At 45.9% G+C, this 14310-nt stretch overlaps 1 protein-coding gene across 3 annotated transcripts in view; it reads left to right on the top strand.

Annotated features, from left to right (window-relative positions):
* The window catches only part of SHQ1 (SHQ1, H/ACA ribonucleoprotein assembly factor), a 96789-nt gene extending 93347 nt beyond the window's left edge, over positions 1–3442 (top strand). For all 3 annotated transcript variants that reach the window (XM_037904340.2, XM_043551487.1, XM_043551488.1), the window contains one exon: positions 1604–3442. In XM_037904340.2, coding sequence (XP_037760268.1) covers positions 1604–2255 — 652 coding nt within the window. In that variant the 3' untranslated portion in view covers positions 2256–3442. The remainder of the gene's footprint in view (positions 1–1603) is intronic.
* The last annotated feature ends 10868 nt before the right edge of the window (positions 3443–14310 follow it).

The following is a 14310-nucleotide window of genomic DNA, read 5'->3' as shown; positions in this document are numbered from 1 at the left end:
TGTGATAGGAGAGAGAACACATATATGAAATAGGGCCCATAAGAAGTTACATGGTTGCAACATGTTTTTCTTTTAAACTTTACATAACAGGAAAGATAATTTTTGGAAAACTTAGTGTGAGGTAATTGTCGGCTGATCAGTTCTTAAATCTAAATTTTTGGCATTGTTGCTTTTTTAAAGTAAAATGAATTATTTTTGGCTTAATGAAAATTTATTTGCTAAATGTGTGGCTCAAAATAGACCAATAGGCAAATATTTCCCCAAAGATTGTATTTTTAACCTACCATCTTAAAAAAAAAAAAAAAAAAACTGGTCTAAACCTTACCACTTTAGGATTTCATATCAGTTAGCCTTGTTTTTTTAATGCAACATATTTTCTTACTCCTAACATAAATATTTATTTGGCATGTATCAGCAGTTCAGCTGAGGGATGGTGTAGGACTCACTAAAGATAAGACAGGAAGATTTGTCGTCTTAAAGAGGTGGGTTTTAAGAAATTGGAGAGGGAAGGGGAAAGGAGGGATTAGAAGAATGACGATAGAAAGGAAGCATTGAGAATGCAGTATATGAAATTATTTGTATTCAGGACTGAATGAACCTAGGGTGAATAATGTGTAGAGTAAAGTGGTGAGACTTGCACAGAGGAGATACACATTTGTAACAGAGTTGTAGGAGATTTCTTAGCCATAAAACCTGTGTCCTGATTTCATTCTTTTTTTATTTTTATTTTTCCCATTTTCTGTGCATTTAAGTGGATTAAATTTAATACAATTACTTTGTCTTCACAAGTCATTCAGTTGAACAAAACCAAGTCCAGTACCACCTTTCCCAGGTTTGTTAACATTGCTGTTTTGGAGGTGCTCATTTACTAGGGAAGTATGTTAATCAACAGTCATTTGTATCCATTAGGATTAGAATGAAATGGTAATAAGAGGTTGGTAAATATGTAATATAATTCTGAAGGCATCAGATAACTAAGGGGCATTAAAGGGGAAAAATAGGAGTTTAAAAATAGTGCAAGCCCAATGAGAAGAACCTGATAAAATATATTCTGTAAATATACTGTATTTTGGGTAATGCTGAGAGAAAATTGTCATACCCTATTTACATTTGGGGTACGACAAAGCCAACTGACTTAGTCCCCTCTGGATTCATGCCTTACCAAGCTGCTTCAAACCAGCTAATGAGAGCCCCTTGGCTAGCCAAATGCTGAAGTTTTACGACATTAAAAATAGATAATCTCTCTGCAGAGATTTCCTGTTGCTTCATCATCATAGTTGCAGTTGGTGTTTTTCATTACAATGTATCTCCAAAGCTTGTAAAGAAGCGTGTGCTTTCTTCTGAAAAATTCACTGTAAGTTTGCTGAGGTGATGATTTATGTAGCTGCTTTTCTAGCCTTGTGGGAATGAATAAGTTCAAGTGAATAGGGGATCATTTTTATCTCTGTTTCCTGTACCTTTTCTGTTACCATTCTGTAACTGAAGAAAGAAGTTGTTTACAAACAAAATGAATAACAAAAATGTTTAGCTCCCTGCTACTTATTATCAAATGGGAAATATTTTGTTTCTAGCGTTTAACAATGTGTTTTGTTCTTTTTTAAAGGTCAAAAAAGTTGGCAGCACTTGCTGAATCCTTACAGAAAGCCAAGCTAACTAAGGCCCATTTAGGGTTTGAACTAGAAGAGCTGGAATCAGCTGCACTTCTGGTACAAGAGGAAGAAAGTGAGTTAAAAGCTGTCAGTGCTGTTTCCAAGCAACAGCTGCGTTCCTCTGAATTGGAGACGAGTGACTCTGAAGAATCAAGCAGTACTTCATCATCTGAGACAGAAAGCTCTGATTCAGATGAACAAGAGTCCTCAACCAGTGAAGATGGGAAAATAAATTCTCTACAAGGGACACTCCAAGAGGAGAGGACAGCCCCACTTATTGACTGCAATGGATTAGGACGAGACACAGACACTTTGACATTAGATGTTAGTAATGAAAAATCAAAGGCTTCTTTACAATCTACATCTGTTTCTGGAAAACTGATAGAGGAATTAGGAAAGAAAATGCAGACTGCAATTAGGCTTTCAGAACAGACTGAAGGATTGGCTACTGCAAGCTACGCAGTTTTGCAAGAGAAAGGAGCAAATTATGCAGTTGAACCCCAAAGTCTTTCAGAGGATCCAAGTGGAAAAGAAAATTTCTTGGAGGTTTCCCCAAAGGAAAACCTACTGCTGTTTGTTGGCAGAACAAATGAAGATGAAGACTAAACAAGCGTGTTAGGAAAAACTCTGACCCTTTACGTAATACAGCTCATTGCTATAATGTGATATTGTTCCTACATCTAGTGTGTGCAAAAAGGAGGTGATACTTTTCCTCTTTTTTTTTTTTACCTTGTTGACAGTTCTTAAACACAAGAGTCCTTTGAAGGGAATCAACAAGACTTTCTCAGACCCTCATAATTAGATATATTTTGTACACCAGTGATTCATCAGAAAGTAAAATTTTGATCCCCAAATGCAGGAATCTATAACTTCAGTAAATACTTTCAGGAACGGTTTTCATTAAGGTTAGTAATGGAGTGAAGAGAGAGAATGAAATATAACTGAAAATAGTTGTACCATCAGTTAACTGTCTCAACTGATGACATCATCTTGATAAATAGACCCGTATGTTCGTGACTTTTATAATGACATTTTACTACATTATTGGATTGTGAATATTTTATTTCTAATTTCTACTTTAAAAAGAATGATGAATGTCATAAAAATCCAAGCAGCACTGGCAGTTTGTGTTTGTAGATCCAAATAAGTGTTCCTCACTTTTTTGTTAGTACAAAATAAAGGGAGTTTCTTTATTGTGAGGTCCAGGCAATGCTATGTATAATCTTCTATGTCTACAGTCCTGTTATAAATTGTTCTTTACCACTTTCAGCATTTGTTTACTTTACTGTGCCGTCCGTTTTTTGAAATGTTTCTAGGTGTAGATGTTGTTTCCCTTTCAAAAATGAAAAAATCTTGCTTCGTGTTACTATTCCAGGGCTGTTGCTGGCCCCACTGAGGTGGTGAGACAATGTGGTCTACTGCTCTGAGCCCAAGAATAAAAGCCAGGAACTCATAATTTCTAGTCCCAGCTCTGCCACTGTGTCTTTGAAAAAGTCATTTAACCTCCCTATGCCTCATTTTCTCCATCAGTAAAATATGAATAATACTTGCCTATCTCACAGTGATGTTGTGAGAATATCAATTAATATGCTCATGGTAATAGTGAAAAGTCTAATGTCTTACAAATGAAATGCCATATTTCCAGGCAGGTATGACTTACCCATTAAAAGGTTGCTTCAGGATGAAAGCTAGCTTGAATGGTCTCTTGCTTTCATGTGTGTGGTGTGGGTGTGTCTTACTAATATTAAAATCCAATTTTTTGGGAATGAGAAAACAAATTTGAATGTGGCAGAGTTTCTGGTAGTTTGTCATTGGTAAGTGACAGTTCTTGAAAAGGGATGGTTATTGCATAGCGGATGGTGCTGTGCTGTCATTGGAACAGGGTAACAGATTCGTGATGAGGAACTCAAGGATTTACGTGCTCTCGTGGGAACTGTGAAACGCCAGCACATCTCAAATTTGGTCTTCCCACACTTTCTTTTTGACTTTCAGTTACAATTACAAAAGCATATAGGAAATCACAATTTAAAAAATTAAATTCTTCACCCTTGTTGCTATTGTCCCAGCACCTCTAAAATCAGCAGGCTTGCTCTGTGCCAACACATGCTCCTGTTTCACCTCTGGTAGGAACTGCAGTCCTCACGCTACTGATACTGAATTTATAATCCTAGATACCTGTGAGTCACTTCACCGCCACTTGTTTTCTCCTCTTCCTGTAAGGGTGGAACCTTCCTCATCTTACAATTAAGTGAGCATTTCTTTCTCTCCCTACTCACAATTAAATCCAACTATAGCTGGTATAAGCAAGATGCATTCGAGAATGACAGAGAGAAAACAGGTAGAAATAAAGGGTGAATGTTGAAACTTGCTAGAAACAAGCTGCAGAAAGCTGAACTAAATATGGGTTGGGAAATGCAGGTTGCAAAAGTTAAAGGTACACGTCAGAGTCCATATCTGCTGCTTTCATTTTTTGTTTTCTCTCTCCCCCATTTTGTGGCAGGCTGCCAAGGAGAGCTGGTTTGCCTGTTCTCCAAACCGGTTTGTTTCCCTCTCGGACCTGGCTACCTCTTTTATAGTGAAATAAATCTCTTTGTTCCAAAGGATTAACCCTCCTGGTGGCTAAGGACATTACACCAATCTGCCTTTGTCCAGGCACACGAGAGCTTGACCTTTTCCCACTACTCCTCAGGGAACCTTTCTGGAGTGAAATACCTGCAGTGTCTCCTCTGAGTGACATTGTAGCAAATTCCGTATGGATAGAAACATATAGAACGTAGTAACTTTCTGGGACACTTTGGGGTGTCACCCAGACCAGTAAGGGGCTGTGTCACTGCCTCCCTGTTAACCTTGGGTGCTACTGTGCAGTGCAGCTTTGGCTCAGAGCCCTGATACCGTCACCCTGTTTGCAGCTCAGTGACCTCAGCCTGGCTTCCACTAGCCTGGTTACTCCCTGCAGGGTGATGAAACAACCCGTCCAGTTCAAGTTTCCCCAAAAACCTTCTCCTTTGAGTGCTCAGACCCTCTCACTATTTCCCTCTCAAAACCTTAACGCATTTGCTGCTTCTTTAAAGAGACAGAACACAGCATCAACCTGTTAGTGTGGCTGAGGATTTTACAGGTTAGTTTGAAACACAGCAGGACTGAGGTGGCTGTGTAGTAAAACAAGATTATTAAATTTATTACCAAGGAACAGATGTGTAAGTGATTCCGAGTAGAAGGAATTGGGATAGAAGTGGTTACAAACAAAAGTAAACATACGCTTTGAAGACTGAAACCTATCTTAACAAACTAGAGTCTCTTGTTTGGAATAGCTTTCTCACCACAGTCATTCTTCCAGCATGGCTGGCGAGTCCTTAAACCAGGATCCCACACAGAGCCCCAAGTGCTTTGTTTCTTTGTCTCCTCAGGTGAAGAATGCCAAAATGGCTTTCTCTGAGTTTCTCTTTCCTTGTGACTCAGCTTGCTGTGTCAGGTAGGGAGCTGACACCACATTAATTTATCTCCTCTTCCCACCCCTCATGATAGTTAAGTGGCCATCTCCCCCACTGGCTAGTTTGATGGCTTTGTTTACCTTTTATGTAAACATACTTCCATGGTCTCTCCTTGCTCAGTTTACATTGGAGACACATTCGAGCTGGCAGAACCACATTTCTTTGTCCTGGGGCGGAGGGTGGGGGAGCCGTAAGCCCTCTTTTCCAAACACATGTTAAGAACATATTGCCAGCCCGTATTTATAATTTTTCATATATCACCTGTACATACACCACACAATAACACTTATGACCAGCACGTTACCAGTTCAGATATGATACCTTACATGACCCCCTTTAGATTAAAATTATGACAGCAGTGAGTTGAGTGCACTGAGCTGGTCAGGCCAGCTGTCACTGCTTGATACCAGGGAGCCCCTTACCCTCTGGCACTGGGATGCTCTTAGGGTCACACTTTCATATTAAGAGGTCATCACACTCAACGTCAAGGCCGTGCATAGCTCTGCCCTGTCTACATCTCATAAAACCCAGTACCCTGACTCTCACCCGATGTTCTGCCAAATTGCCTCTCGCACCTCCATGCCTTCTCCCCCCCACACACACACCCCCACCCCCCGCCCTCCCAGCACCATTCTCCATGCCAGGAGCCTCCTCTCTGATCCTTTGGACCATGCCATCCCGCTCCTCCCCCTCCAAATTCCTCCTCAGAATGCTCTCCTTTCAGTCTATTGCTGACATCCACTCCTGCCTCCTTGCCAAGCTTGGTGGGACAGCCATAGTGCTGCTATGTAGTAATGTTAGGAATGCAGAGATGTAACAATGTTGTGAGCACTGTGGGTTACCAGGTCAGGGAGAAGTAGTTGTATATTGAGTTGTTGCAATTTCCTATGTGACTGTCTTGATCTAATTTATACTGGAGGTAGTGGAATGTCTGTTATATGCCTAGAATGCTCAAATTCCATGGGGTCTGTGCATGAAGGCGGCACAATAGCTTCCCAGATAGGACCAAGCAAAGACAGTGGGGCAAGCTGTTAGCTTCAAGGCTCCCGTCTCCCATGAGTTGCAGACCCATTTTGCCAGAGCTGGGAGTCCTCAGATCAAAGAGCAATAAACAGTTAAAAAGGAAGTTGATTCCTGCAAAGGGGAGTGAGTTGCCTGGGCTGTCCGGGGCATTGTCAGTGAGCCCTAACAGGCTGACACAGAGAGAGGGTCTGCCAAAGAGTCTACAGGAAATTAGTCCTTCCAGATATCCCATGTGGAAGATGGTTAACCACCTGGTAAGTTAGAGATGCGGAGAGTCTGATTTATTGCCTTTAAGGTATGCTTTCTCTGAAATGTTTGTGTTCTAAATAAATAATACTTGGCTTTATTGAGGCTGTCTGCTCACTGATTATTACTGTCATTGTCCTGAAGAGAACAGAATTGCAGAGACTGGCCTAAATCAGACCTGCTGAGGTAAGTCATGGTTGATACACGGGAGATTCTCAGACCGGGCCCTGGGTTGCAATCACCTGATTTCACCCCAAGAGAGGGGGTGCACTCAGAGAGAATAGGTGCAATTTGCCTGGTGACAGTGGAGCAAGCCAGTCTGTGCTAACTTATATAACGAATGATTTGGAGTATTTAAACACTATGGTTCATGTTCCAGCCGCTTTGTGTTGTGTTGCTGGTGCTGGAAGATCACACCAGTGCAGGAGGCTCTTCAGAAGGCATAGGGCCAGCGTGATGATTTCTACCCAACCTCTGTCTCCTGATTGCAGCCTCAGGGGGCATGGCGGAAGCTGACCTCAATCCGCAGCTGCCAGTGGCTACTCAGGGTTATTTGCAGCCATCCAGCTGGATGGGGGCCTGGAGTCCAAGAGGGGATCCCTTGTTATCCTAGGGATAAGGGGCCCCAGCTGAGCCATCCCCTTCCCCTTCCCTTCCCTACTGCTGCTTCCTGTGTCAGGGAAACCCCGTGGTCATTTGGGTTTGGTTCCCTTGGAGGCACCATTCTTATGTTGCTCCAGGGGAAAGCCCGGCTAGGTCCCACTTCCTGCCCCCAGTTCTTGGCACAATTGTTACAATCTGCATCATTTCCAAAGGCAGTCATCACTAACGGCCCATGTTTCCAGAGGTTAGGAGTGCGGGTGGCAGTTCCTGACTGCCAGCATTCTTGCTCAAAGCGTAGGGAGGCCTCCCGCCCGCTTTGCTACTGCTTGGAGTGCTGCTTCTTGCTAAAGCTAGACAGAGGGAATCTGCACGCCAAATTATGCTCCTGGTGACACCTGTGCCAGCCCCACTGCTCTGTAACTGGGAATTGCTGCTGGTGATGTCTAGAGGGAATACAGTCCAGCTCTCCAAGTCTTGGCTGTGGTGGCTCTCCAGGGCTAAGAGGAGTGGGAAAATTTGGTTTTGTTTCTAAAGTCAGTCGATGTGATGCTGAATGAACAGGGAGATCACGTGCCTTACAGAGCATGGTGTCTTTTTACCTACTCGCTTTTTAGAGTAGAACTGCACTTCAGTATTAACAACAATGGGAGAAATCCTGGGCCCATTGAAGTCAATGGGAGTTTTTCCATTGACTTCAATAGAACCAAGATTTCACCCTATCTGTTGCCCCCTGCCCAGCTCCCAACAAAAAAGGGTGTCTGAAACTATTCAAATTAAATAACTGATTTTTTAATTGTTGGGTTGGTTTATTTTCCTTTTACTTTCCAGCCTGTTTTTCTGAAAGTCTACATAGACTTCATCCCATACCAAGTGAGGGAAGCATTGATTAGACTTGATTTACTGCAGTAAATGATAAATGTGGCAAAGAAATTGATTCACACCCCTGGAGTGAGTGGGGCACATAGCTCTCCACCACAGACACAGCTAAAGATTGTCAGAACTTGAGCTGGTTGTCTCAAGGCTGGGGAGCCAAACAGGGAAACACGTCAAACAGATAAATAGCTTTGCTGTTTGGAGCACTCCATGGAGGCCATTTGTTTCCAAGATAAGGAAGAATACACTCCAAAGCAGTGAAAAGATAAGCCAGAAGAGCAAAATGAATGGGGAATTGTTTGGGGCTTGTTTGGACACAGGAACACTTGAAGTGAATATCCCTCCACCCTCGACCCCCAGGGAAAAGCTGCTAATATGGATGTTTTTCTTAAAATATTATGATATACTATTCTGACACACACTAATATTACAGCATGCTAACATAGCCAACACGCTAGCAAATGGGACCCATATCTGTTTTCTTGCAATGTGAATAACTCTGATTTTTCTTCTGCCTCTCACCGATACGTTTCTCTCCCTTATAGTAGCCTGTGGGTTGCAGCATATATGTATGTGTTTGTAGGTATGTGAGGAGTGGTTATTCTGTTTGACCATGATAAAACAGAGATTGAAATACTATGGTTCCTCAAAAATAATGCTATTTTACTTTGGGAGGTTTGGGTAGGAGGGACAGAACCTTCAGAGTTAACATGATGTGTTTGGAAACCTGGCTTGCATCACAAAAGAAGAAAGCTTGGTAATGTTAGTCTCTTTCTTATTAGATTGTCAAGGTGGGTGAGGTAATATCTTTTATTGGACCAACTTATGTTGGTGAGAGAGACAAGCTTTTGAGCTTAATGCAAAGTTCTTCTTCAGGTCTGGGAAATGTCTTATTAAACATTTGTCATGCTGCAAAGCCGCAACACAGTTCAGCACTATTGACGGTCTGTTCAGAAGAAGCCTAGAACACGAACAGGAGCAGTATATTTAAGGTCAGGATTAAGATACACTGGCAGAGCTCCATGAGGAAGCTTGCACAGCTCCTATCCATCGGTCCATTGTTTTCCTGAAAGCAAAGTTTCCTGGTTTAAATATTTAAGAAGGCAAATGGGAGAGTTATCAAGTGATTATAATGAAAGAGAGGAGGATGCTTTCCTGGTTAAGGCACTGTCGTTGTACTCAGGAGTTCACTATTCAATCTAGTCTCTGCTTTGGACTTTCCTTGTGACCTTAGGCAAGTCACTTAGGGTCAATTCTCTGGTCAGCTCTTTTGCACTGCATATGCAGCCTTAAAACAGCCACGGGGAGACAGTGGAGATGCCCCCTTACAAGGAACCCTCTGCTTATAGAAATCTGGCAGAGGCATCTCTGCTTCCTCCATTGCCAGCTGCCCCCTCCACTCCTGGCATTGGGGGAGCGAAGGCACATTCGGAAGGGGAGGGAACGGATGGGGCATGGGAGCATGGAGCTCCGCTATGACCGATCGTTCACTGGTCCCTGCCTGACCGTCTGCCAATGGGATAAATAAGGGCTCTCCCTGTGCTATCCTAACATGCACTGGGGCCGGACAGCTCTGAATCAGGTTGCTGCAACTGGCTCCTGGTAGCTGCCACTCCCCAGTATGTCTGTCTGAGCTCTGCTTGGACCCTTAATCTCTCTGTGCCTCAGTTCCCCAATCTGTAAAATGCAGATGATGATCTTTCCACCTTTGCCTGTCTTGTCTATTTAGTCTAAGCTCTTTGTTGCAGAGTCCATCTGTAACTACGTGGATGTACTGTACCTAGCACAATGAGGCCCCACTTTCAGATGGGGGCCTCTGTATACTACTGTAATATAATAATAGAGAATACTAACTGGCTGCCAAGGCTCCTGGGTTCTTTTTTTGACTCTGCTACTGACTCTCTTTGAACCTGGACAAGAGTCCTGGACTCAAATTTTCAGAACTTTTCCCTAATGTTTTTGTGCCCCAGTTTTTGGGCATCCAACTTTGGAGGCACGTAGGGTCTGATTGTCCAACTGACCTCAGTTGGAACTGCAGGTGCTCAACACTCCTGAAAATTAGACCAAGGGGACTTCATTCAGGAGCCAAAAAAGTCCATAATAATAATAATTTTAAAAGGCGGTGAGGGGAGAGAATGCTTCTGAAATGTTGCCTGTCCTTTTCTCTCTCTCTCTCGGTGGGTGGGTGGGTGTATACCCTTCTGTGAAATGGGCCTCAGAATGCCTACCACACAGGGGGGGATTGTGCGGCTGGCTTACTGTTTCTACTGTGCTTTCACATCTTCAGCGGAAAGGCCTGGTAGAAGTGCTTGGCATTCTATTATTTCATGAGCAAGGGCTTTTTTTTCAAGCAGCTAATTTGCCTAGCTTGAATTCTGTATTTAGCTGGGGTTCATTAATTGTACAAAAAGGAAAGTTAGAAAACAGTGCAAACACAGAATATTTGTTATGGGAAACTGCCATGAAATCTTCATTTTCATTTGTGAAATGCAGTCTCTCTGCAAATGAACCCCCGTGTGATACTAAATTGCCAAGGATTCTCCACACTTGTGTTACCTTGGCTTTTACACTAGTATAAATATAGGACTGGGAACTTAATTCATCAGGCTTCACCAAGAGTACTAGAATCATAGAATATCAGGGTTGGAAGGGACCTCAGGAGGTCATCTGGTCCAACCCCCTGCTCAAAGGAGGGCCAATCCCCAATTTTTGCCCCAGATCCCTAAATGGCCCCCTCAAGGATTGAACTCATAACCCTGGGTTTAGCAGGCCAATGCTCAAACCACTGAGCTATCCCTCCCCCCATGAGCTATCCCTCCCCCATCACACTAGCTGATCTCTGCACTAGTGGCTACAATCGCAGCGTAGATGAGACCTTCAGAGTTATTTCCTCTGGCAGCAGATAGGCAAACACCATGCAGAGTTCACTCCCTCTGCTATTACTCTTGAGAAGGCCTGTCTTCAGTCCTTCCCTTCTGCTTAGGCATTGTAGGAGGAAAGCTGTCAGCACAATGTCTTTGTTCTCTGAAGGATCCAGAATTTGACTGGGACTCTTGCCTTGCCCCTTCTGAAGCTCTTAAAAGGATAACTCCATATCGTGTGATCTGAGCCATCCTCTGTATCTGAATTCTGTGTGAAAACTGTTGGCAGAGTCCGATTCCCAAAGCAACTTCCAAAGGACACTGTGTCTTTATGGCGAACAGTGTGGTACAAGGTCATCAGTCGTTCCCCTGAGCCCCTATCTCACTGTTTAGAATCCAAAGAGAGGCTTTGAGTTGGCAGCCTGTCATGTGAGTCATTCTCTTTATCAGGGCAACTGTAGCATAGGTTGTTAAGGGGGCAGAGAACTAACCACTGGAAGCTAAGATTCGTCTCCAGGAGTGACATTTGCCCCTATGCTCCACTTCATCCTATTGTGACGACTTCAACAATACATAGGCCTTGTTTCGGCCTTCTGCACCAGGGCTGAGTATCATCTTCGGTGCTGTCTTGCCCTTGTTGGTGTTAATGATGCAGATCAGGACCAGTAAAGCTAGATTTATTCTAAATGAGCAGCTCCATGCTGACCAAAAGGATGCACTGCCCTCCTGTCCTCATAACTCACTTATGACCCCTTTTTTGGGGGGTGGGAGAGGTTACTGATCCCCACATTCAATCAGATTCTGAAGAATCAAATGGCACACTCTCCAGCTCAGATGGATTCTAGACAGGGCCTATCCCCGGAGTCTGGGCATTATAGGAAATACCTCTACTTCATGTTTGTTTCACCTATAACTTGCTTTGCTTTAGTAAACCAGAATAACTAGTGCTAATCCAAAAACCTCTCCCAGGCTGCTGCTTCTGGCAACCAGATCACATTTCAGGAGAGGACAAATGGATCATCTCAAATTCCTTCAGTTATCTTAACGTAGCTTTGTGCATCCCAGCTCTCCACCCATCCCAACCACTTTGTTCTGTCACCCCCTTACATATGACTTCATATCAGCACTATTCAGCAATGAGCCAGCTGTTCAAAGGGGGAAGGGTGACTTACCTCTGATGACATAAGGTAGAGAGATGACATCACCCTGGTTGTGAGAACCCCCCCTAGCCTTTCATAGAGCAGTAGCTGCAAAGAATGAGGACAAGAGGAAGGAGAGGTGAGAGCAGGGCAGGACTCACAAGTCAGAGGATCAGATCAGCATTCATCTTGACTAGGCTGAGAGAGAACATTAAGAAAATAAGAACAGCCATCCTGGGTCAGACCAAAGGTCCATCTAGCCCAGTATCCTGTCATCTGACAGTGGCCAATGCCAGGTGCCCCAGAGGGAATGAACAGAACAGGTAATCGTCAAGTGATCCATCCCCTGTCACCCATTTTTTTGAACCCTATTATAGTCTTGGCCTTCACAACATCCTCTGGCAAGGAGTTCCACAGGTTGACTGTGCATTGTATGAAGAAATACTTCCTCCTTCTTCAAGTGTTTGTTGACGTCCATTCCACATTAGGTGTGAGCGCGCCACGTCCACAAGCATCGGAAACTTTTCCCCTTAGCGGCTCCCGTCGGGCCGGTGGACTCCCCGAATGGCACCACTGCGCCCTGCATATATACCCCCATCGGCCCGACCCCCTCCAGTTCCTTCTTACCGTCTGTGGCGGCGTTGGAACAACCTCTCTCTCTCTCTCGTAGAAGAGCAGTCCCTTAGCCTTTAGAGTAGCTGTTATCAGTTCGTTTTACGTATAGATTGTGAACACTTAAGTGATTAGGTGCTTGGAGGCCTCCAGCACCTGCCTGGGGCCGTGGGGCATGCTGCATGCCCACGGCTTTAAGGCTTGTGCCACATGCCGCAAACCTATGCCAGTTAGTGACCCCCACGACTCGTGTCTACGTTGCCTGGGGGACGGACATCAAACTGAAAGGTGTAGGATTTGCAAGGCGTTCAAGCCAAGGACAAGGAAAGAAAGAGACTTTCGCCTAAAGCAACTGTTGATGGAGGCCGCATTGCAGCTGCCGGGCCCGGAGCGCCCGACACCGGCTCAGCCTTCCTCGGTGTGTAGTGCCCCGGAGCCGTCCGGAGACCCAGCACCGGTGAAGCACTGTAAACTGTCAGCCCCGGAGTGCCAGGCTAGGCCCCGGCACAGATCGTCCTCCCCAGTGTGGCCCCTGGTGCAGCCTAAAGGAAGGCGTGGTCGTTCCCCGCACAGGAGGCTGGCGCTTCCCAAGGCACCGAGCGCCGACAAGAGCGGGAAGGCCGCGGTACCAGCACTGGCACAGGCGGTCCCGGCAGCACAAGCCCCACCAAGCCCAGACCTAAGTGAGCTCAGTGCAGACGATGGGCTCGAGGGCATAACGGATCAGCCCTCTACGCCCGGCACCTTTGAGGCTGCAAAGGGCCTCATTGAGCTGTCGGCAGCGAGCCCCCTCCCGTATGGGGAGAACCCTCCGGCACCCGTGCCTCGGGTACCTTCAAGGGGTAAGCCGGTCATGGTGTGCCGCTCGAAGACACCGTCCTGGCACCGCTCCCAGAGTTGGTCCCAGTCGAGCTTCGACTCCGCAGACTCACACTTGCCAGCGGCCCAAAAGGAGGTTGCAGCTCCGGCAGCGGGTCGACATGAAGAAGCAGCAGAGAGGGCATGCCGCTCTCCGGCACCGCCCAGAGACCGGCACTGGGAGGAGTTGAGACGGCCCTTGCCAGAGGCCTCCCACAGATGGTCCCAGTCCAGGGAATGCCGGCACAGGCACCGGTCCCGGTCCCAGGGATACCGGTACCGCTCCCGGTCCCGCTAGGCCAGGAGCCACTCATTCTCCTGCCGGTGCAGATCGTTGGCACTTCCATGGCCTTTGCGATCGGCGTCGCCGCAGTTCGGCGCCAGCTCCGGCCGCTATAGCTATCCACACCGGGGCCCGGACAGCAGGGACCCTCAGGGGAGCTGGCAACCCCAGTGGGGGTCGCCAGGCCATTGGCCCTTCTGAACCCCCTGGGCCTATCAGGAGTGCCAAGGGGCCCAGTCCAAGGCAAGTTACTCGGTGCAGTGGTCCTGGTCCCTGCACCGATGCCAGACAGTGCCGGAGGCAACAGTATCCAGGCCTCCAGCATCCCCCCAGCATAGACCGGAGAGTCCCATGGACTCCCGCCCCGGCCTGAGCCGGGGGCCCCTACCACTGGAGATGGGGAGCAGGAGGACCAACCAGAGAGGGTCGAGCAGCATTTCTGGTTGCCATTACCTCAGCCAGAAGGGTGTTCAAACTGAGGGCCCTCACCTCCGAGCCACCGTACGCAGTATTTCACAAGGACAAGGTGCAGCTCCGGCCACACCCCAAGTTTCTCCCTAAGGTGGTATCCCAATTTCATCTGGGCCAGGACATTTGTCTGCCGGTGTTCTTCCTGAAACCCCATATGGACCCGAGTCACTGCAGCTTGCACACCTTGGAAGCGCTGGCGTT

The sequence above is a fragment of the Chelonia mydas genome, chromosome 7 (assembly GCF_015237465.2).
Source record: "Chelonia mydas isolate rCheMyd1 chromosome 7, rCheMyd1.pri.v2, whole genome shotgun sequence".
Taxonomy (NCBI): Eukaryota; Metazoa; Chordata; order Testudines; family Cheloniidae; genus Chelonia; species Chelonia mydas.
Note: the sequence above shows the minus strand (reverse complement) of the source record. Positions and strands in the feature narration are given on the sequence as shown.